At 39.8% G+C, this 24,684-nt stretch overlaps 1 protein-coding gene, 1 long non-coding RNA gene and 1 pseudogene across 4 annotated transcripts in view; 1 reads left to right on the top strand and 2 right to left on the bottom strand.

The window, feature by feature from the left end:
* Positions 1-8,572, bottom strand: part of LOC116548655 — a 45,632-nt gene extending 37,060 nt beyond the window's left edge. The window contains exon 1 of the long non-coding RNA XR_004267496.1: positions 7,465-8,572. This is a non-coding gene — a long non-coding RNA (uncharacterized LOC116548655). The remainder of the gene's footprint in view (positions 1-7,464) is intronic.
* Positions 6,468-24,684, top strand: part of LVRN (laeverin) — a 73,086-nt gene continuing 54,869 nt past the window's right edge. Inside the window, exon 1 of one of the 3 annotated variants that reach the window (XR_004267493.1) lies at positions 6,468-7,374. Coding sequence is in view for 2 of the 3 variants with exons in the window: in XM_032273992.1 (XP_032129883.1) it covers positions 6,680-7,374 (695 nt within the window). In the remaining variant the exon portion in view is untranslated. The remainder of the gene's footprint in view (positions 7,375-24,684) is intronic. The other 2 variants (XM_032273992.1, XM_032273983.1) reach the window with 2 other exon arrangements.
* LOC116548650 lies at positions 20,312-23,369 on the bottom strand (annotated as a pseudogene).

Below are 24,684 nucleotides of genomic sequence, written 5' to 3'. Positions count from 1 at the left end.
TTTTATACATTTGTTTTTTAAGTCACATAAAAAATCAAAAGTGGAGTTACAAACCAAAATTATAAAAATGTTAGCTTGTATAGTTGCCTAAATATTTATCTTTACCAAAGATCTTTATATCTTCAAATGGCTTTGAGTTACTGCCTACTGTCTTTTCATTTTATCCGAGAAAACTCCTGTTAATATTTCCTGCAGTTCAGGTCTAGTAGTAACAAACTTTCTCAGTTTTTGTTTATTTGGAAATGTCTTAATTTTTCCTTCATTTTGAAGAATAATTTTGCTCTATATAGAATTTCCAGGAATAGCATTTTTCTTTCACTTGACTATATTAGCTCACTGCTTTCTAATCTCCAAGGTTTTAGAGAAATCAGCTGATTGTCTTATAGAGAATTCTTTGTATGTGACAAGTCATTTCTCTTTTGCTGCTTTCAAGATTCTCTCATTGTATTTAGGATTTGTAGTTTGATTATAATGTGTTTTGGTATGGGCCTTTGATTTTTATCCCACCTGAATTTTGTTTAGCTTTTTGGATTTGTAGATTCATAACTTGCACCAAATTTGGGAAATGTGTGGCCATTATTTCTTCAAATAACCTCTCTATCCCCTTCTCTTTCTCTTCTACTTCTGGAACTTCACACTGTGTGTGTTGTCTCCCCGATGGTGTCTCACAAGTCCCTTAGGCTCCATTTATGATTCTTCATTTTTTTCTTTCTGTGCCTCTGACTGAATAATTTCATAATACCTATCTTCAGTTTCATGGTTTTTTTCTTTTACCTGATAAAACCTACTGTTGGGCCCATTTAGTGAATTTTTTATTTCAATTATTGTACTTTCAACTTCAGACTTTCTATTAGTTTTTCTTAAATAATTTATCCCTCTTTATTTGTATTTACATGAGAGAATATAGTAATAATGAGATATTATTCTTATACTTACCTTTAGTTCTTTAGACATGGTTTCCTTTAGTTCTTTTAACATATTTTAAAAGCTCATTTAAAGCCCTTGTCTAGTCTTTGCCCAGTGTCTGACATTCTTTATGGACATTTATTGACTGCTTTTTTCCTGTTTATAGGCATATTTTATTGCTTCTTTGCATGTCTCATAATTTCTTTGTTGAAAACATGATATTTTAAATAATGTGACAACTCTGAAAATCAGACTGTCTTCTCTCTCCAGGGTTTGTTCTGGTGGCCACTGATGTCCTTGCTCGGTTTGCTTAGTAGTCAACTAATAATTAAACAGAGATTTTCTTAAATGCCTAGGATGAGTAAGTCATCTCCCAGTCTTTGAGAAGGGGGTTCTGTGTGTGTGCTGAGGCATCCCATCAACAGTCAGCAGGCAATTGACAACTCTGCCTTAGCCTTCATATCCAGCTCAAGCAGTACTTCAGGATTAGCTAGAAGTGAGAGCTTAGGGACTTTTCACATATTTCCTGAGCACATATACAGTCCTGGTCATATGTGTAGTTCTATACATGTATAAGGCCTTATAGATTTTCAGAAATACTTTGGAGCTTTTTAAAGGCCCCTATGGATATCTCATTCCTGAGCTTTTCTTTATAAGCTTTTTAATGAGCTTATTATTTGCCCCAATTCTTTGTCTATCTCAGGTAGTTGCAATGCTAAATAATTGCCTCTTGTTTTCAGCAAATGACCCTGAGAAAAGGCTGTTCACACTATGTGAACTCTGAGTATATTAAATAAAGACAGCTTTGTAAATGGGGTCTTCCAGAAAATTATCAGATAATTCAAATAATAACAATTCTGTGAGGCTTTGAAGGGGCTCAGACAACTTTCTGCTCTTTTCAGTAGCTGCCAATTTTTGATGTGGTGATTAAGGTCCGAAATTCTCCCTGGAGCCTCCTAGGTTGTTTATTTTTTAATTGATGATTTGCAACTGAACTTATGGGTTTGAAAAACTTGGCTTGATTATTTAAAGAACTACTAATTTCACCTTTTGATACTGCCTTTGCGAAAATTATAACAGTGGGAAAATTATGACAGTGAAAGAGATCTGACTCGACCAACTGCATCTTGCTTCTAACATCCAATCTGTCCTTGCTCATTTCTAGGCATAGGCCAAACTAGCTTTGAGAGAAACTTAAGTTTAAGGTTAACTTTGAAACAAAGATAATCATAACCCTTTCATGAAACCAAACTTCTTCTTGCCTAGGGAACACACTGTCTTTGTAAGACTAATACATTAGCCATAATACAGGAAATTATGATTTAGGGAGTCATGCAGCTAGAGGCCATAAGATTCCAAACCTCCCCAGTCACTCCTAGGCATAACATTACTATTGTAAAACCTAAAATTGGTGCTTGAGATATTTTTCAGACCCTGAGTTCTGATGCACCAGCTGATGCCATCCAGACTGGAAATTTGGCCCAACCAGTTTTGTGATCCCACCCAGGAAAAGAAGGCAGCAAGAAGAAGCTAATTTAAGCCCCTATGATTTCATCTTTGATCTGACCAATCAGTACTCCCTACTCCCTGGTCCCTACCCACCAAATTCTCCTTAAAAGCTCTGATCTCCAAATGTTAATGGCAACTGATTTGAGTAATAAAACTCTGGTTTTCCATTTAGCTGGCTCTCTGTGAATTAAACTCTTTCTCTGCAGCAATTCTCCTGTCTTGATACATCAGCTTTATCTGCGCAGTGGGCAAGAAAAATCCATTGGGCCATTACACTTTAAGGTCTTTCTAGAAAAAATTCCTCTCACAGAAAATGGTAGCTCAAGCTGATGACACAGCATGGCCATTTGTGCAAATAAGGGCTCTTTGCACATTGGATGTCTCCCTGACTTCCTATGCTTGCCTGTACTCCCTTTCTCTTGCTATATCATATCCTTTGCCTTTAAATAAATGCCTATATGAATATACTTGGTGGAGTCTGGTGAACCATTTCAAATAACCAAACTGGAAAAATCTTTGCAATGCTATATCTATACAATATAATACTATGCAGCTGCAGAAAAGTATGTGGAATGTATCTGTGGACTGATATAAGAAGATATACAGGATATGTTGTAAAATGAAAATGTAGGTGAGGAAATGCGATATAGTATACTGTTTTTCTTGTAAGACAGGAGAGAAAGACAAGGTCATATAATTGTATTTGCCTGATTTGCATGAGGAAACACAGGAAGATTACACACACACACACACACACACACACACACACACAAACTATTAAAATGATTAACTATTGAAGTGGGGGAAGCAAGATATCTTAACAATAAATTTTCATATTGAAGATACTTGCACATGTATGTTTATAGCAGCAAAATTCACAAGTGAAAAATCATGGAACCAACTCAAATGCCCATCAATCAACAAGGGATAAAGAAGCTGTGGTGTATATATATGATGGAATACTACTCACTCATAAAAAGGAATGAACTAACAGCATTGGCAATGATCTGGATGAGATTGGAGACTATTATTCAAAGTGAAGTAACTCAGGAATGGAACACCAAACATTGTATGTTCTCATTGATATGTGGGAGCTAAGCTCTGAGGATATAAAGGCATAAGAATGATACAATCGTCTCTGGGATCTTGTGGGGAAGAGTGGAAGGGAGTGAGGGATAAAAGACAACAAATATGGTGCAGTGTATACTACTTGGGTGGTGGGTACACCAGGATCTCACAAATCACCACTAAAGAACCTACTCATGTAACCAAATGTCATCTATACTCCCATAACTTATGGAAAAAATATAATAATTAAAAAGTTAAAAATTCATATTGTTTTGATTTTTGAAACTCATATTACACACTCAAAAAATTAAAAGTTCAAATTAAACAAAAAGAAAAGAAAAATTAAGTTGTGGTGTCTAACAGGTATAATAAAATATACATGGTTTCAAATAAGTACTAATAAATAAAGATGGAAAAATAATAGACATGTCAAAGCATAAACATAAACAACAAAAGTAAATAGCAGCACAAGATAGGAAGCTGAAGTTTTACCTGGGTAACGTGGAAAAGGCTTGGATTATATTATTATTATATATATTATATTATTTTAGTTCAGGCCTTCTGAACAGCAGCACTAATGACATTTTGGGCAGGATACTTCTTTGTTGTGGTGGGCTGTCCAGCGCATTGTCAGAGAACAGCCCGCCTCCACCCACTAAATACCAGCAGCACTTCCTCCCCTGCATTGTGACAACCAAAAATATCTTCAAACATTGTCAAATGAGGTGCCGGTGGTGGCAGGAGCACAAAAATTGTGCCCAGTTAAGAATCATTGCTCTAAGTAAGTAGATTTTCTGAGCAGCTCTAGAAAATGTTTTCCTAGCAACTGGTCTATGTTCCAGAACCACTTTTTCATTGAGATGTCAAATATTTCATGTAATACTTTTCCAGTTCTTTATTGTTACTGTAATCTTGATGCTGCCAGTATGTTGTTTCGTAACTTCTTTGGAGTGACATTAACAATTTACTAGTAATATTTTCCCTTTAATAAGATACTTAAGTTGCTGAATCATTTGGTGTGACTTTATTACTTTGAAACTTTTTGTGTGGAGGCCAATCTCTATTTCTTTAATGATATTTGAAAAATGGAATTTAATACTAGTGTCCATATAGGTACTTAATTGAGAGGAGGAATATCTTTAATATGTTTGAAATAATCCTGTTACTGACTTCCTTTCTTTTTTACCTTTCCTTGAGGGTCTGGAATTCTTCAAATCCTTCAAGAAATTGTCCCGGGGTTGTTAAGTCCAGTAATTAGTTAATTAGCACCACAGCTGTCACAATCCCAATCTGAACGTGGCCTAAACTGAGATGCCACTGCTAGCACAGTAGCTCACCATTCTGGCAGCAGAGCTTGTAGTAGGTATGCAGAAATAGAAGGCGCTTCTCTCTCTGCTCTACTTATGATCTTCTGAGAGTGATGCATGTGGTCATAATTATTGTTAAATATAATCCTTCCGTTTCTGAAGAAAGCAAATCCAGAAAATTAAGTCATATGGTCTTAATGTGGACTGGTCCACAGATTACAGCACAACTATCTATTGAGCTTGATGTTAAATCTCCTTCCACTTCCCTGTCTTATTCCAGAGAGTGATGGTGGTGGTGTCAATGTGATTCATTTCAGTTCAAGGAACAAGAAAGCACGCATTTCCCAGGAGAATCACCGTGGTCTACCCCGTCTCTGAACCCACGTGGAAGGGTTTCCTCATTGGAAGTGAGATACAGTCAAAGCAGTAGTAAAGCGCACCGTTTTATACCTGCTTTGGGAAAATCATTATATTTTCGCTGTAAAACATACACACACACATACACAGAGAGAGAGAGAGAGAGAGAGGAATCTCAAGATGGGGTACTCTAAAATCTTCAGCCTGCAGCGGGATCTAACTACCTTCCCTTCCGTCCCAGTGCCTCCGGATGCTTGCAATCTCATTCGCAATTCACCAGCGTGTGTGAGTGTAGACTCCAGACCCAGCACAGAGGCCAAGAATTTGACCAAGGGCACCAGCTAAATAGCAAACAGATGTCTTGTCAAACATGTGAAAACCTCAGAGACTGGGGTACCTCCGGGAAAACCAGTTCCAGCCCAGGAATTTCTGAGTAGAAAAACTGGCCGCTGGGTTGCTTAATTCTCTTTGCTTGACCGGAGCCGGTTTTGAAAGCAAGTGTCCCTTCTCCCCCAGCTTCAGGAAGGGAAACCCCAGTTCCCGGCGGTTGCAGAGCTAAGAAAAACCATCCCGCCCGGCCCCTTCCTGTGGTAACGCTGGCCTAACCCAACTCTGCCCCACAACCCCGATTCACCCGGGAGACACAGACGCCAGGCTCCTTAGCACTTCGTCGCCTCTTCCTCCAGCCTGGCTTCCTAAGCTCCGTAAAGACTCCGGACTCCAGACCTTGTTTCCAACTTCGCATCCGCTGCCTGGGCCACATGCCTCCCTGGCTTATTTAGGAAGCGAAATTAAGGCCACACATTTGGCTCCAGAAATTTGTTCTGACGGCGCGGCCGACCCCCTGCAGGGTCGTTTCCGAACCACCAAATATCCTGGTTCTCAAGCCCTTACCACCCCCTAGCACACGAAGTGTTAAATTCCCAAATATCCTGGTTCTCAAGCCCTTTCCACCCCCTAGAGCACACGAAGCGCTAAATTCCCAAATATCCTGGTTCTCAAGCCCTTACCACCCCCTAGCACACGAATCCCTGGCTGGCGGTGGAGCAGGTGTGTTGCTGGTAGCTCATCGCTGGCGTCAAGATAGACCTGCTCCGTACGTGTCCGCTTTCAGATAACATCTGAAACCGTACCGAGGCACATCCTTCATCCAAATATCCACGTTTAAGGTGTCCAGATTTGAGTTTGGTCTGACCTACCCCCTCCCCGCGCCGACCCTGGAGGCATCTTCCGTGGGCTCTTTCTCTTCGAACCCCAAGGGGTACGTGCCTGGGTGTGCCAGGTCCGCCTCTTCACTGGCGCTGGCCAGGGGCGGGGTGGGTAGGCTGGGACCTGTGTCTGATTATCTGGGAGGGTGAAGCCACCGTCCCAACCGCTGTCTGCTGCGCTCCAGTCCTTCCAGGCTCTTCCAGGAGGAAAAGGCACTATACAAGAGAGGAGGGTAGGGGTCCCAGGACTGAATACCCTTGCCGGGGTTTTGACAGCTGCCGCCGTCTCTGAACTCCCAACTCGCGCTGAACCAGATCCCTGTCATGGGACCCCCTTCCAGCTCAGGTTTCTATGTGAGCCGCGCGGTGGCCCTGCTGCTGGCGGGGCTGGTGGCCGCCCTCCTGCTGGCTCTGGCCATACTCGCCGCCTTTTACGGCCGCTGCGCGCGCGTCCCACCGTCGGTGCTGCCGGGACTCGGGGACTCGGAAGCCGAGTGTTCTCCCCCTCGCAGGCAGAAACCGACGCCGACCCTGACGCCCGGCAGTGCAGACGAGCTAGCGGTGACCACCACCCCTAGAGACGAGCGACCCCCGGGGCCCTGGGACCACCTACGCCTGCCTCCCTGGCTCTTGCCGCTGCACTACGACCTGGAGCTGTGGCCACTGCTGAGGCCCGACAAGCTTCCAGCGAGGTCTTTGCTCTTCTATGGCCGCGTGAACATCACGGTGCGCTGCACCATGGCCACTGTTCGACTGCTGTTGCATAGCGTCTTCCAGGACTGCGAGGGCGCCGAGGTGCGGGGCCCCCTGTCCCCGGGCACTGGGAACACCACCGTGGGCCGCATACCAGTGGACAAGGTGTGGTTCGCGCTGGACACGGAATACATGGTGCTGGAGCTCGGTGAGCCCCTGCAACCTGGTAGCAGCTACGAGCTGCAGCTCAGCTTCTCGGGCGTGGTGTTTGAAGACCTCAAGGAGGGACTCTTCTTCAGCGTCTACACCGACGACGGAGAGCGCAGGTAAGGGCTGGACTGCCCGGGGCCCCTCTCGGCTCTCCCCTCCCTTCCGCCCCCTCTGTCCAGGTGCAGCCTGCAGATCCAGCTGCCGACCTTACCCAGGTGCGCGTCTGCTGCCCTTTCCAAAGAATCCCCAGCCCATCCCTTGCAACGTTTTCTTCCAAAGCCAGAGTGCCAGCGCCTCCTTCCTCCCTTTTCCTAAGACTTTGGTCGGAATAAAGTGACCGTGGAGACCGCAGCCCTTCCTCTGGCTAGTTTCCAACCCTGTTCCTACTCATCCAGTTTGCTTCTGTTGTTGCCCCTTCTGAGGCCGCTGGTACCCCCAGCTTGTCGTTTTCTTCAGAAAGCATCTTTCCTCTCTGGCCCTAAATTTCGTCACCCCATTCAACAAACCCCTTGGCCCTCAAAGGTTGGTCCTTGGACCAGCGGCAGCTGTAACCTGGGAGCTTATTAGAAATGCAGAATCTCAGACTCCACGCCCACCAAGGCAATCGGAATTTCCGTTTTAAGTAGATCTCCTGGTGACTGAGGCGCGCTAAAGTTGGAGATGCGTCTGGCTAAAGTACCCTACCGGGTTCTGAGTTTCTTCCCTCCCCAAGCCCATCTCCCTGCTTTGTCTCTTTCTCCAGGCACTCTGTAACTGCTGCTCTTACAACAAATACACGCACGTTGGGGCTGTTTGTTCCAGTATCTTTTGATTTTTGCAGGTTCTCCAAAATTCAGGAATCGCCTTTAAGTGGTGCCCTGCCAGGGCAGCTTGGGGTCCGCATCATCTTTTGCTGGCGAGCAGCTGCATCCCTACCAGCTCCTGGCTCTTAGTCGAGCTCTGCAGAATGTCAAAGTCCGGCACTTTTGTGGCCTCTCTGCCGTTGAGTGAAGGGGGTGTGGGGGGGGGACAATAAAGGGATAATAGGAGAATAGGAGACCTACCCTGCGAGTTTGCAAGCCCATGTAATGTACATGTGCTCTTTTTACACTCATTTGAGATAGTATCTCCCACACGGAATGTCTCCTGCCCCTGCGCAAGAATTGTCTCTTTCCAGGCTTGGAAACCACGATACTGTACACCAGCGAACACCAGGGAAATGGCTTAAGTGGGAGATATCAAAATTTAATTTTTTCCAACCGGCGATCTCTTTCTCCACTCACACACTGGCCGAGCATTTGCGACTACACAACTGCATGTACTTTGTCCTTTATTATTAGAGAAAATGTTCTCAGTTGTTCTCTGAGGGGAAGAATCCCACTACATTACCCCCCTAAACCATCTCCTGCACCGCCTTAAAAATTTCAAAGGTTTAAAAATAAGTTTAAAGAGCTACCCTAGTGGATGTGTAATCTGTAACTTTTGTTTTTAAGGGCAATGTGCTTGGTTTTTCTCTTTAAAAAATACATCAATGCTTGAAAAAATAGTTTTGAAATTTTCTTATTCAGATGTGTTACTCAACTTATGTGAAAAAGGAATCTTTTGAAATTACTGTGTACATCAAGGTGCAAAATATTTCAGAAGAAAAAAATGGAAACATTTTGCCTACATATCTGACTTTTTTTTTCTTTTTTTTTTTTTGCTGTAGATCCGTAAATCTTCCTCTGTTCACCTATCTCTTCCTTGGTCCTGTCTCAGCAGGGCTGTAGCCCAGACAAGCTTGCAAAGATGGGAAAGGAAAGTCCCTTTCCATTTTTCTATTGTGATGCTAACTCTAGTGTTAACTAGAAACTATATTTTCAGAACATTAAAATTCAAGCTAGAAGAAATCTTAGATGTTCATAAACCAAGGTAGAGCTCCAAAATTGTGATGTTTTGGAAGAGTTGCCAAAAGGCCCTCTGGGTCTCTGCTTCTGAAACCACAAGGAAAAGACACCTAAGGTTAAGCTTGAAGTAACGGTCATGGAGAAAGTGCATCAGAAGGATGGCTTGTGGTACAGCAGATTCTGGGAGCCCAGCAGGTCTGAGTTTGAACCTGAGCTGCGTGAATTGAGCTAGTCTCTTAACCTCTCTGAATCTGTTTCCTGATTCACAGAGTAGATATAATAACTGTCAACTATTAAAGTACTGTGAGAATTAAATGGAAAAGTGGAGTACACAGTGATACATACAGCCTGGGTAGTGGAAACTGCTATCCTTAGTTCAGATTATCATTATGATCAGCTTCCTTGTTATCTAAACACAGAACCTGCCAAGTTCCTAGTATATATGAGTCAAAGAAGATTCCCAGAGGAGAAGAAGGAAAAAGCTGAGGGAGTGGGGAGTTATTGCTTAATGGATATAGATTTTAGTTTTGGAAGATGATAAGAGTTCTGGAGATATGTTGACAACCTATCTCCAGAACTTATTCACAATGTGAATGTACTTAACGCTACTGAAATATACACTTTAAAATGTTAAAGTGGTAAACTTTATGTTATGTGTAATTTACTAGAATTCAAAATTTTTTAAGAGCAAAAATACATTATAGATCAGTGAGTTTAGAATGGGATTTGGAGATTTGTATGTTTTGACAACTGTCTCAGATAATTCTGATAGCTTCAATTAGCACCTGATCATTTTGTGTCCTGCACCCAAATCTCATTTGGAATTGTAGTTCCTATAACCCAGTGGGAGGTAATTAGAACATGGGGGCAGTTTCCCCCATGCTATTCTCCTGATAGTGAGTAAGTCTCATGAGATCTGATGGTTTTATGAGCATCTGGCATTTCCCCTGCTTTCACTCACTCCATCTTGCTGGCCTGTGAAGGAAGTGCCTTTCTTCCCCTTCACCTTCTGCCATGACTGTAAGTTTCTTGAGGCCTTCCCAGCCATGCAGAACTGAGTCAATTAAATCTCTTTTGTTATCAATTACCCAGTCTTGAATATTTCTTCATAGCAGCATGAGTACAAACTTATACAGTACCTAATACTTTTTTCTTATTTTTAATTTTGAAATAATTATGGATTCACCAGAAGTTGCAAAGATAATGTAGAGAGATCCTGGGTACACTTCATCTAGTTATTGTACATAATTATAGTACAATTGGTACTATGTATATACAAATGTTTTTATGTCATTCATCATATGCGTATATTTGTGCAAAAACTACCGCAATAAAGATACAGAGCTGTTCCACCTCAAAGATCATCCTCATAGTTCTGCTCTGTACTCACTCATACCACTCCCTAATCATCTCTAACCCCTGACAACCACTAATCTGTTCTCTATCTTTGTAATAATATCATTTTGAGGATGTTCTATAAATGGAATTATATAGCATGTGACTTTTAGAGATTGACTTTTCCGACTCAGCAAAATTCCCCTGGGATCCATCCAAGTTGTAAGCATCAATAGTTTGAGTCCTTTTATTGCTCAGTGCTATTCCATGGCATAGTTTATTTAGTCATTCATCTATTGAGGAGTATTTTGGTTGTTTCCAATTTTTTGTTATTAAATATAAATCTTCTATGAATAATTGTGACAGATTTTTCTCTTTAAGAGGCAGGGCTCCTCTATGTTGCCCAGGCTAGCCTCAAACTTCTGGCCCCATGGGATCCTCCTACCTTTGCCTTCCAAAGCACTTGTACAGGTTTTCATGTAAACACAGTGTTTATTTTACTGGGACAAATGTCCACAAATGTCATTGCTGGTCATGTGGTAGTCTCATGTTTAGTTCTTAAGAAATTACCAAATTGTTTTTCAAAGTGGCTATACCATTTTACACTCCTACCAGCAAGGCAAGTGTGATAGAGGTTCTCCGTATCATGGCCATCATTTAGTATTGTCACTATATTTTTGCTGTCCTCATAGGTGTAAGGTAATACTCATTGTGGTTTCAATTTGCACATCTCCAATGGCTAATGATGTTAAACATCCTTTTGTGTGCTTACTTGCCATCTGTTTGTCACAGTCAGTGAAACGTCTTTTCATGTCTTTTCCAATTTTCTAATAGATTTTATTTTTTTACTGTTGAATTCTGAAAATTCTTTATACGTTCTAGATCTAAGTCCTTTGTGAGATATATATGGTTTGCAAATATGTTCTCTCAGCTTGTCTTTTCATCACCTTAAGTTCTTTCAGAGAATACTAGTTTTTAATTTTGATGAAGTCCAATTAATCTATTTTTAGATTAATTGGATCATGCTGTTGGTGTCATGCCCGAGAACTCTTCACCAAGCCCTAGGTTCTGCAGATTTTCTATATTGCCAAAAGTGTTTTACAATGAAATCTATAATCCACTTTGAGTAATTTTTTAAGATGTCATGTTTAGGTTGAGGTTAATTCTTTTGTCTATGGAAACTCACTTTTTCCAGCATCATTTGTTAAAAAACTATCTTCCATCTGTTGAATTGTACTTCTGTTAAAAATCTGTTGGCCACAGTATTACTGGATTCTCTATTCTGTTCCATCAGCATTGGTGTTGATTCCTCTGCCAGTACTACAGTCTTGATTACTGTAGCTATATAATAAGTCTTGAAATTGTCTTCGTTTTTAGAATTGTTTTAACTATTTTAATTTCTTTTCCTATCCCTACGTATTTTACAATTTTCTTATATATAGCTACTAAAAATTTTATTGGAATTTTGGTAAGACCTATATTAAACCTTTATGTAAATTTAGGGAGAATTGATAGCTTTACTGTCCTTAATCTTCCATTCTATGAGCATGAAATGTCCATTTATTTAGATTATTTATTTATTTCATCAGGATTTTTATCATTTTTAGCATACAAATCCTACATATGTTTTGTTAGATTTACACTCAAATATTTAATTTTGTTTGAGAAATAGTAAATGGTGTTATATGTTTAATTTTGGTTTTCTACATGTCTGTTGCTGCTATATAGAAATACTCTTGTATGCTGATCTTGTATCCTGTGCTCTTGCTGAAGTCATGAAATCTAGGGCTTTGTGGTTTTTATTTTGTAGAGCCTTTGGAATTGTCTAGAAAGATCATCATGTCATTGACAAATGGAAGCAGTTTTATTTATTCCACTTCAATCTCTCTGCCATTTGTTTTCTTTTCCTGTCTTATTGTGTTGGCTAAGACTTCCAGCCCTATGTTAAATAAGAGTGGTAAGAATGAACATTCTTGATTTTTCTCCTCAACTTAGGGGGAAGTTTTTAGCCTTATCGACTAAGTAAAATATTAAATGCAGGTTTCTGTATATGTTTCTTTTTTATCATATTGAGAAAGTTGTCCTCTATTCATATTTTTTTCTGAGAGGTTTTTTTTCTTGCATGAATGCATGTTGAATTTTTCCAACATTTTTTCTGCATAAATTGATATAATTATGTGATTTCTTCTTGAGCCTATTAATATGGGTATTATATTGATTGATTTCTGAAAATAGTGAGCCAGGCTTAGTGCCCCACCCACCCTTATTTTTAAGAGATGGGATCTCACTCTGTCACCTGGGCTGGAGTGCAGGGGCATGATCATAGCTCACTCAAACTCTCAGGCCCAAGTGATCCTCTTGCCTCAGCTTCCTGACTGGATAGAAGGACAGGCACCTGGTTAGTGCCCCACCCTTTTTGATAAGAGCCCTTGCTATACAGTAGAGGAGAGTGGACAGTCCTTTTAATGCAGGAAGGAAGATTGGGAACACAGAGAAAAGAACAAATGGAGAAAGCAAGAGTCTTTACTTTGTACCCTCCTCCTTCTGACAGGGTATGTCCCTCAGGGAAAGTATTTTTATGAAAGTAATTTTTCAAGAAGGATTCCCAGAAAAAACCAGCTGGAGAATGAGCAAGTGTGACTGAGAAAAGAAGAAGGCCAAGCTGGAATATGCAATTAAACAAAGCTCCATGGAGTAAAGTTCTGTAGAGTGTGAACCACAGCTTAGAATTGGAGGTATTGGGAGCAAAGGAGCAGGGGAATTTTCCCCCTCCACACCGGCTGTAGCCTGGCCTTGAGACTAAGTTAATTCCCAAGTAGTCTGCTTTTCAGTAATGCAGGCAAAGAGATTCCACGGGGCGCCTTGTTCTTCCCTTTATGATCAGTGTGGCTCTGCAGCCAGTGGCTTCTAATTCATAGAACAGTAGATTAGGACAATGGGCCTTAGATACTGAAGGTGGTCCCTGCAATCCATTTGATGCCTAAGGGGATCTAGGATTTTATATATGGGCTGAGGATATTGACTAGAGAGCTATAGAGAGTCTACCATATTTCATACTTTTCTGTATAGGCGCAGAAGTGGTTCAAAGTAACTGTGTTGTGTTGAAAGCTGTAAACATGGTTATCCAAGACGTGACTCCAAAAGAAATTGCAGCCAGGCTCAGAGGACTGGCCATTGAAGTAGGAGCCCAGATGAGGGACCCATGATCAATGGAAACCACTGAGCCTTGACTATTATGAGGGAATGGTTCACAAGTCACAGCATCTGACAAATTCAAAATGTCTTCTCCTTTCAAGGGGTCTCCCAGCAGAGACCTGGCAAGGTGGCTAAATAGGAATAGTTCTGGTTTCCAGCTCCTAGAGAGATCAATGCAGAAGGAAAGTGATTCATGCATTTCCAACTGAGGTACCCAGGTCATCTCACTGGGACTGGTTAGACAGTGGGTGCCGCCTACAAAGGACAAGCTGAATCAGAGTGGGGCATTGCCTCACCCAGAATTGCAAGGAGTAAGGGAACTCCCTAGCCTAGCCAAAGGAAGCCTGGAGGGACTGTGCCATGAGGGACGGAGCACCTGGGACCAGATACTACTTTTCCTACAGTCTTCGCAACTCGCAGACAGGAGATTCCCTTCTGTACCTACGCCACCAGGGCTCTGGGTTTCAAGCACAAAACTAGGCAGCCATTTGGGCAGACACCAAGCTACCTTCAGGATTTTTTTTCATACCCCAGTGGTGCCTGGAATGCCAGTAAGACAACTTTTCACTCCCCTGGAAAGGGAGCTGTAGCCAAAGAGCATAGCGATCTAGCTCAGTGTATCCCACCCCCACAGTGCCCAGCAAGCCAAGATCCACTGTCTTGAAATTCTAGCTGTCATCACAGCAGTCTGAAGTTGTCCTGGGACTCTCGAGCTTGGTGCGGAAAGGGGCATCTGCCATTACTGAAGCTTGAGTAGGCGGTTTTCCTCTCACAGTGTAGACAAAGCCTTGGGGAAGTTCCAACTGTGTGGAGCCCTCCCCAGCTCAGCAAAGCCTCTGTAGACAGACTGCCTGAAGATTCCTTCTCTCTGGGGAGGGCATCTCTGGGAAAAAAGGCAGCAGCCCCAGTCAGGGGCTTATAGTTAAAACTCCCATCTCCCTGCGACAAAGCACCCGGGTAAAAGGGTGGCTGTGGGTGCAACTTCAGCAGACTTGTCTGCCAGCTTTGTGCAGTGGATTTCCCAGCACAGCGTTCAAGCTCTGCCTCCTGAAGTGGTTCCCTGGCCCCTGTGTCTCCTGACTGGGAGACACCTTTCAGCAGGGGCTGACAGACACCTCATGCAGGAGAGCGCCAGCTGACATCGGGTTGGTGCCCCTTTGGGATGAAGCTTCCAGAGGAAGGAACAGGCAGCAATCTTTGCTGTTCTGCAGCCTCTGCAGCCTCCATACCTGGGCAAACACGGTAGGAGGAATAGACCTCCAGCAAACTCCAGCAGACCTGCAGCAGAGGGGCCTGTTAGAAGGAAAACTAACAGAAAGAAATAGCATCAACATCAACAAAAAGGATGTCCACTCAGAAACCCCATCTGAAAGTCACCAACATCAAAGACCAAAGGTAGATAAATCCGTGAAGATGGGAAGAAACCAGAACAAAAAGGCTGAAAATTCAAAAACCAGAACACCTCTTCTCCAAAGGATCACAAATCTTCACCAGCAAGGGGTCAAAACTGAACAGAGAATGAGTTTGACAACTTGGCAGAAGTAGGCTTCAGAAGGTGGGTAACAAACTCCTTTGAGCTAAAGGAGTGTATTCTAACCCAATGCAAGGAAGCTAAGAACCTTGAAAAAAGGTTAGAGAATTGCTAACTAGACTAACTGGTTTAGGGAAGAACATAACTAATCTGGTGGAACTGAAAACACAGCATGAGAACTTTGTGAAGCATACACAAGTATCAACAGCCAAATTGATCAAGTGGAAGAAAGGATATCAGAGATTGATGATCAACTTAATGAAATAAAGCATGAAGACAAGATTAGAGAAAAAATAATGAAAAGGAACAAACAAAGCCTCCAAGAAACATGGGACCATGTGAAAAGACCAAACCTATGCTTGATTGGTGTACCTGAAAGTGACAGGGAGAATGGAACCAAGTTGGAAAACACTCTTCAGGATATTATCCAGGAGAACTTCCCCAACCTAGCAAGACGTGCCAATATTCAAATTCAGGAAATATAGAGAACAACACAAAGATAGTCCTCAAGAAGAGCAACCCCAAGACACATAATTGTCAGATTCAGCAAGGTTAAAATGAATGAAAAAATGGTAAGGGCAGCCAGAAAGAAAGATCGGGTTACCACAATTGGAAGCCCATCAGAATAACAGTGGATCTCTCTTCAGAAACCCTACAAGCCAGAAGAGAGTGAGGGCAAATGTTCAACATTCTTTTTTTTTTGTTTTTTTTTTTTTTTTGGGACGGAGTTTCACTCATTTTTTCCAGGCTGGAGTGCAATGGCGCGATCTCGGCTCACCGCAACCTCTGCCTCCTGGGTTCAGGCAATTCTCCTTCCTCAGCCTCCTGAGTAGCTGGGATTACAGGCACGCGCCACCATGCCCAGCTAATTTTTTGTATTTTTAGTAGAGACGGGGTTTCACCATGTTGACCATGATGGTCTCGATCTCTTGACCTCGTGATCCACCCGCCTTGGCCTCCCAAAGTGCTGGGATTACAGGCTTGAGCCACCGCACCCGGCCTTGTTCAACATTCTTAAAGCAAACAATTTTCAACTCAGAATTTCATATCCAGCCAAACTAGGCTTCATAAATGAAAGAGAAATAAAATCATTTACAGACAAGCAAATGCTGAGAGATTTTGTCACCACCAGGCCTGCCTTACAAGAGCTCTTGAAGGAAGCACTAAACATGGAAAGGAACAACCAGTACCAGCCATTGCAAAAACATCAAATTGTAAAGGCCATAGACACCAGGAAAAAACTGTATCAACTAACAGACAAAATAAACAGCCAGCATCATAATGACAGAATCAAATTCACACATAACAATATTAATCTTAAATGTAAGCAGGGTAAATGCCCCAATTAAAAGACACAGCTGATTTTTTTAATAGATCAACAAAATAAATGGACCACAAGCCAGACTAATAAAAAAGAAAAGAAGGAAGAATCAAATAGACACAATAAAAAAAGATTAAGGGGATATCACCACTGATCCCACAGAAATACAAACTACCATCAGAGAATACTATAAACACGTCTATGCAAATAAACTAGAAAATCTAGAAGAAATGGATAAATTCCTGGACACATACACCATCCCAAGACTAAACCAGGAAGAAGTCAAATCCCTAAATAAACCAATAACAATTTCTAAAATTGAAGCAGTAAGTAATAGCCTACCAACCAAAAAAAAGTCCAGGATCAGGCAGATTCACAGCTGAATTCTACCAGAGGTACAAAGAGGAGCTGGTACCATTCCATTTGAAACTATTTCAAACAATAGAAAAAGAAGGACTCCCCCTTAACTCATTTTTTGAGGCCAGCATCATTCTGATACCAAAACCTGGCAGAGACACAACAAAAAAAGAAAATTTGAGGCCAATATTCCTGATAAACATTGATGTGAAAATCCTCAATTAAATACTGGCAAACTGAATCCAGCTGCGCTTCAAAAAGCTTATCCACCATGATCAAATTGGCTTCATCCCTGGGATGCAACACTGGTTCAACATATGCACATCAATAAATGTAATCCATCACAGAAACAGAGCCAATCACAAAAATCACATGATTATCTCAATGGATGCAGAAAAGACCTACCATAAAATTCAACACACCTTCATGCTAAAAACTCTCAATAAACTAGGTATTGATGGAACATTTCTAAAAATAATAAGAGCTATTTATGACAAACCTACAGAATGGGGTAATATATCAAATGGGCAAAAGCTGGAAGTATTCCCTTTGAAAACTGGTACAAGACAAGGATGCCCTCTCTTACCACTCCTATTCAACATAGTATTGAAAATTCTGGCCAGGGCAATCAGGCAAGAGAAAGAAATAAAGGGTATTCAAACAGGAAGAGAGAATGTCAAATTATCTCTGTTTGCAGATGACAGGATTGTGTATTTAGAAAACCCCATCATCTCAGCCCAAAATCTCCTTAAACTGATAAGCAACTTCAGCCAAGTCTCAGGATACAAAATCAGTGTGCAGAAATCACAAGCATTCCCATACATCAATAATAGACAAACAGAGAGCCAAATCATGAGTGAACTCATTCGCAATTGCTACAAAGAGAATAAAATACCTAGGAATACAACTCACAAGGAGTGTGTAGATTAATTTGCATTCTCTAGTGTTTTATATGAGTAGAATTATACAATATTTACTCTCATGCCTGACTTCTTTCACTCAGTAGAATTACTTTGATATACATTCTTTTCGTGTCTATCAATTCTTTTGTATTACTGATAGCATTCCATTGTACTGATATAACACAACTTGTTTATCCAACAAATTACCAAGACATTTGGATTGTTTTCAGTTTTGAGCTGTTACAAATAAAGCTTCCAGGAATAATCATGTACAAGTCTTTCTATGAATTCACTATTCTCGAGTAGATACCTAGGAGTGGAGTGGTTAGATTATATGAATGTTTAGTGTTTTAAGAAACTGCAAAACTGTTTTACAAGGAGTTTGGTAATTTAAAACTCTTATCAACATATGGGAGAATTCTAGTTGTTACAAATCCTTGCTAACACTTGGTATTGCCAGACTACTTCATTTTAGCCATTCTAATAGATGTATAGTGTTCTTCATTACAGTTTTAATTTGTATTTTCCTAATGACTAATAATGTTGTGCATCATTTCCTATAACTATTAGTCATCCATCTTTTGTAGCAAAATGTCTGATAAAATCTTCAGTACATTTTTCTTTTGGGCTGTTTATTTTCTTATTGTTGAATTTAGAGAGGATTCTTTCTCAAATGCATGATTTGCAAATAATTTTTCAGTTGTGGCATGTCTTTGTATTCTTTTAACAGTGTCTTTCAAAGAGCAGAAGTTTTACGTTTTAATGAAGTTCAGTTTATCAATATTTCCTTACATATATCAAGCTTTTGGTGTTGTAGCTAAGAAAACATTGTCTATCCCAAGCTTATACAAATTTTCTTCTATACCTTCTTTCAGAAGTTTTATAGTTAGATGTATGATCCATTTTGAGTTAATTTTTGCATGTGGTGTGAGGTATGGATTAAATAGGTGTTTTTTTTTTCTTTTTTTTTTTTGCATATGACATTGAACTGTACCACTGCCATTTGTTAAAACGTCCTTGCTATCTGTACTTAATTGTGTCTGCATTTTTGTAAAAAGTTAGTTTTTCATATATCTGTGGGTATTTTTAATGTCTATGCTGTTTTATTGACCCATTTGTGTGTCTTTATGCCAATTCTGTAGTGTCTTGATTACTGTAGCTTTATAATAAATCTTGAAACCAGGTGTTATTCATCTACCAACTTTTTTTCCAGTTATTTAGGATATCCTAGATCCTTTGCATTTCCATATTAATTTTAGAATTAGTTTGCTAATATCTATTAAATAAATAAAAACAAAAAATATCCTGCTGGGATTTTAACTGCGATTATGTTGACTCTGTAGAAAAATTTGGGGAGAATTCAAATTTTAAAAATATTGAATCTTCCAACCTATGAACATGATATGTCTCTCTACTTATTTAGGTCTTCTTTAACTACTCTCAGCAAGGTTTATATTGTTCACTGTACAGATTTTACACATATTTTGTCATATTCATTCCTAGGTGTTTTATATTTTAAATATCTATTGTTAATGATATTATTTTAAAATCCAATTTCTAAATGTTTTTTGCTAGTTAATTTTTGCTTATTGATCTTGTATGTTACAACTTTGCTAAATCACTTCTTCAATTGGCATCTTTTTATTTAAAAAAACTTCTAATTTTCCATTAAATGTTCTACATAGGTCATTATGTTGTCATGCATAAAGACAGTTTTATTTCTATTTTGTTTTCATGCCTTTTATTTATTTTCTTGCCTTATTTCAATGTCTAGAGCCTCTAATACAATGTTGAATAGAAGAAGTAAGTAAAGATATTCTAGTCTCATTTCTTATTGTAGGGTGAAAGCATTCAGTCTTCCATGTTAATTATTATGATTTTTCCCGTAGGGCTATTTTTTGGTAGATTCATTTTACTAGGTTGAGAAAGTTTCCTTTTATTTATAATTTTCTGAGAACTATGATCAGGAATTGATGTCATATTTTATCAAATGTGTGTTCTGCATCTTTTGAGATGATTATACAGTTTTTGTTATTTAATTCCTTAAAATGGTAAATTACATCAATTTTCCAATGATAAAATTGCCTTGCATTTTTTTTTTTAAAGCCTCACTTCTGCTGCCCAGGTTGGAGTGCAGTGGCACAATCACAGCTCACTGTAGTCTTGGCTTTCAGGGCTCAGGTGATTCTCCCATCTCAGCCTCCTGAGTAGCTAAGACTACAGACATATGCCACCATGTCTGGCTAGTTTTTTTGTATTTTTAGTAGAAATAGAGCTTTTCCATGTTGTCCAGGCTGGTCTCAAACTCCTGAGCTCAAGCAATCCATCCACCTTGGCCTCCGAAAGCGTTGGAATTACAGGCATGAGGCACTGCACCCAGTCTACCCTGAATTCTTGAAATAAATTCCAGTTGTTCTTGACACATTAGCCTTTTTATATATTATTATATTTGATTTGCTAAAATTTTATTTAGAATTTTTACTCTATGTTCATGAGCGTTATTGACTTGTAGTTTTCTTGCAATGTCTTTGTCTGATTTTGATGTCAAAGTAACACTGGCTTCAAATAATGCATTCAGAAGTAGTTCCTCTTCTTTGATTTTCAGAAAGAATTTATATAAAATTGGTAATATTTCTTTTATAACCATCTGATTGAATTTCACCATGAGGCCACCTGGGTCTGAAAATTCTTTGTGGGGTGGTTTTTAACTATAAGTTAAATTGATTTGATAGATACAGGCTATTTAGGTTATCTATTTCTTCATAGGTAAACTTTGGTAGTTTGTGTCTTTATAGGAACTCATCCACTTAACCAAAGTTGCCAAATTTATAAGTACAAAGTTGTTCAAAATATTTTCTGATTATTTTAAACATCTATAAACTCTGTAGTGACATCACCTCTTTTACTCCTGATATTGGAAATTTATGTCTTCTCTCTTTGGGAGCTGGAGCCCTTATCTAGTACCACTTTACCACTTACTAGTTTCTAACCAGTTTCTTCAGCTTTCACAGGTTTCTTCTACTTCTAATATTCAATAAGTTTATTTGGTCTGCCTAGAAATTTATCTTCTTTTGGGGGGGAGGGCTAGTAAATATGGAGTTTGTATTATAGAAAATTCTTTAAACCTATACAGAATATAATAAGCCCCCATTCATAACTCAGCTTTGGGAACATCTTTTTCAAAAATGTTTTATCTAGCATTTCTGTTGAGTTTGAAGTAGGAGATAAGGTTTTCTGTTTTAACTCAGTCCACCATCACAGTAAAAAGTTCTTTGCTTTTAATACTTTATCTAGTATCCTACTAGACATTCAGTTAGTCTTTTGATACTACAGATATTGCAGACATACTTATAGAATGCATTCCTAGAAAAGAAATTACCTGATCAAAAGATCTATGTATTTATAATTCATATATTACCAAGTTGTTCAGAGGAGGTTATACCAATTTATACACCCGCCAACTCTAAAGATACATTCACTAGACTTTAGATAATAGTAAAAGTAGCACCTAATAATTTATAATATTAAAAATTTTTGGAAGTAATGCTGATTGCAATATAAACTCTAACCAAGCCTAGTTTAAGGAAGCAGGCATTTGAAAGTATATGTGCTATTAAAGTTTTACTTCTAGTAAGCTAGTAACACTTTTCAATAAAATACCTTAATAAAACTTCTTGGGCCTTCAGTGAAGTCTTCCCATTTTCTTTTTAGTTGTTGATATGCCTCGTGTCTCTCAGACATTGACGCAAACTCCTCTGGAACACTCTGGTATTAATCAATTCAGTGGCAACCCTCCAATCATTTCTAGTCACAAGTGTAATTGACACTCCACTTCTTCTGGCTCTTTCCATGCACCCTATTTGGTGTACATATTTTTCAGTGTTTCATGGAAAATTGTAATTACAGACATCTGTAATATCATGGACATCAAGACCTCAGGATGCTATGTCAGTAGCAATTAATATTCACTTGACCTATTTTAAAGTTCTCTAATGCTCTCTCTCAACCAATCTCTCTATCACCATGCAGAGACTCTACTGATATATTTCCAAGGATCAGGTCACTTGATAAATGATCTGCAACTGCCTTTTGAGAAATAAAGACAATGACTTTGTCTCTGGGTGAAATGCTATCTAGAAAACTTTGGATATAAATTCATTTTTCTTCTTCTGTGGTGATCATTATATTTGCTTCACTAAACTTATGGCAACTAGATCCAGTGTACCAGCACAGAAAAGCATGGGCTTTTTCTTTTTTCTTTTTTTGAGATGGAGTTTCACTCTTGTTCAAGCGATTCTGCTGCCACATCCTCCCGAATAGCTGAGATTACAGGCATGCACCGCCACGCCTGGCTAATTTTGTATTCTTAGGAGAAATGGGGTTTCTCCGTGTTGGTCAGGCTGGTTTCAAACTCCTGACCTCTGGTGATCCTCCCACCTCGGCCTCCCAAAGTGCTGAGATTACAGGCGTGAGCCACCTTGCATGGCCAAGCTCTTTCAAATAAGATTGTACGAGTTGATGAACTGGCCAAGTTGCACTGGACATAATAGTCTGCCTATCTGGGCACACATCTAACAAAATCTTCATTATCTGGGGTTCGAACTCCATGTCAAGCATCTTGTCTGCTTCATCTAAAACCAAGTAGGTTGTACTTCTCAGGCTGACAAAGTTATTTATTTGCAGATCATTCAATCTTTTAGGAGTTGCAATTATGATATGAACACCTTTTCTAAGGTCTTCTATTTGTTTGTCTCTATCTCCACCACCATATACACAAATACTTCTAAACTTTTATTGCATCATTCAGCCTCCACTTAAAGAGTTAGCTTCTGAGTGGGCATAAGGACTAACATGTGGCTGTATTTTTTTTCCTCTATGTGTTGAAAGTCCAGATGAATATATCCAGCCATTAAATAGCATAATGTTTTTCCTGTACCAGCTTGGGCTACTCCTATAAGATCTATTCCTAGCAGAGTAATTGGCCATGCCTGGGACTGGTGTTGGTTTTTGAAAATCTGACTTTTTAATGTTTTCCATAATTTCAGAATAACATTGAAAGGCAACATCAAATGTGCAAGTAGGATTGGGGATATGATGTTTTTTACCATCTTTCAAGTCATCACACATCATATTAAAATTTTCCTTCCTCCAGTTGTCCACTTGCACTTGGGATATTGAACTTGGTGTTGAATCTTTGTAAAAGATTTTCTCAATTGGTGATAAATCCATTCTGCAATCTGAATTGTAATTTGCTTTTTTTTTTTTTTTTACACAATTATCTATCACGACTTTTGCTTTTGTTTGCATCACTTTGCTGCCAAAGTTTTGACTAATGATTCCAGATGTCCTTTTATTATCTGGATTTCGATGTTTGTTGTGCTTTGGCTATCCTTTATTTTTGGCCCACCACAACTGATCACTGCACCAACTAAGTCGTTCTTTAATCTGAAACAGAGCAGTGGCTCCCAGTGACTAGAGGCCACAGCCTCCAGGGGTATCGAGGGGCCTCTTCGGCCGCCACTTCTGCCACCTGTATATCCCTCACAACCTCTTTGATTCGGTTCCTCTGCCAGCCTGCTCTCTGGTGCTCAGGATACTGGTGAGCTTCACAAGGTAGCAACAACCCAGGTAATGGCATTGGCTCCTACTTTTAGGTTAGATGAGAATAGGCACACCTGACCAGCTCTGTACTACCCGACCATGCTGTTGTAGGACTGGCGTCAAGATTTATCTATTTTACTAATCTTGTAGAGCTGTTTTTGGCTTCACTGATTTTCTCTATTGATTTTCTGTTTTTTATTTCAACGATTTATAGTTTGATCTGTATTATCTTCTTTCTTCTTATTTTGGGATTTTTTTTTTTTTTACTTTTTCTGTGCTAAGGTTTACACAAACTCACTATTTTAAGATGCTTTTTTTTCCCCATTTATTTATTTTATTGCATTTTAGGTTTTGGAGTACATGTGAAGAACATGCAAAATTGTTGCACAGGTACACACGTGGCAGTGTGATTTGCTGCCTTCTTCCCCATCACCTACATCTGGCATTTCTCCCCTTGCTATCTCTCCCCAACTCCCCACCTCCCACCATCCCTATTTCCCCCCAACTGACCCCAGTGTGTAGTGCTCCCCTCCCTGTGTCCATGTGTTCTCATTGTTCAACACCCGCCTATAAGTGAGAACATGCGGTGTTTGATCTTCTGCTCTTCTGTCAGTTTGCTGAGAATGATGGTTTCCAGGTTCATCCATGTCCCTACAAAGGAACCAAATTCATCGTTTTTGATGGCTGCATAATATTCCATGGTGTATATGCGCCACATTTTCCCTATCCAGTCTATTGTCGATGGGCATTTGGGTTGGTTTCAGGTCTTTGCTATTGTAAACAGTGCTGCAATGAACATTCGTGTGCACGTGTCCTTATAGTAGAACGATTTGTAATCCTTTGGATATATACCCAGTAATGGGATTGCTGGGTCAAATGGGATTTCTATTTCTAGGTCCTTGAGGAATCGCCACACTGTCTTCCACAATGGTTGAACTAATTTACACTCCAACCAACAGTGCAAAAGTGTTCCGATTTCTCCACATCCTCTCCAGCATCTGTTGTCTCCAGATTTTTTAATGATCGCCATTCTAACTGGCATGAGATGGTATCTTAATGTTGTTTTGATTTGCATTTCTCTGATGACCAGTGATGATGAGCATTTTTTCATATGTTTGTTGGCCTCGTGTATGTCTTCTTTTGTAAAGTGTCTGTTCATATCCTTTGCCCACTTTTGAATGGGCTTGTTAGTTTTTTCCTTGTAAATCTGTTTTAGTTCTTTGTAAATTCTGGATATCATCCCTTTGTCAGATGGGTAAACTGCAAAAATTTTTTCCCATTCTGTTGGTTGCCAGTTCACTCTAATGACTGTTTCTTTT

Source organism: Sapajus apella, unplaced genomic scaffold (assembly GCF_009761245.1).
Source record: "Sapajus apella isolate SASKATOON/1434 unplaced genomic scaffold, GSC_monkey_1.0 scaffold1, whole genome shotgun sequence".
Lineage (NCBI taxonomy): Eukaryota > Metazoa > Chordata > Mammalia > Primates > Cebidae > Sapajus > Sapajus apella.
The sequence above is the reverse complement of the archived record's forward strand: the minus strand, read 5'-3'. Positions and strand labels throughout refer to the sequence as shown.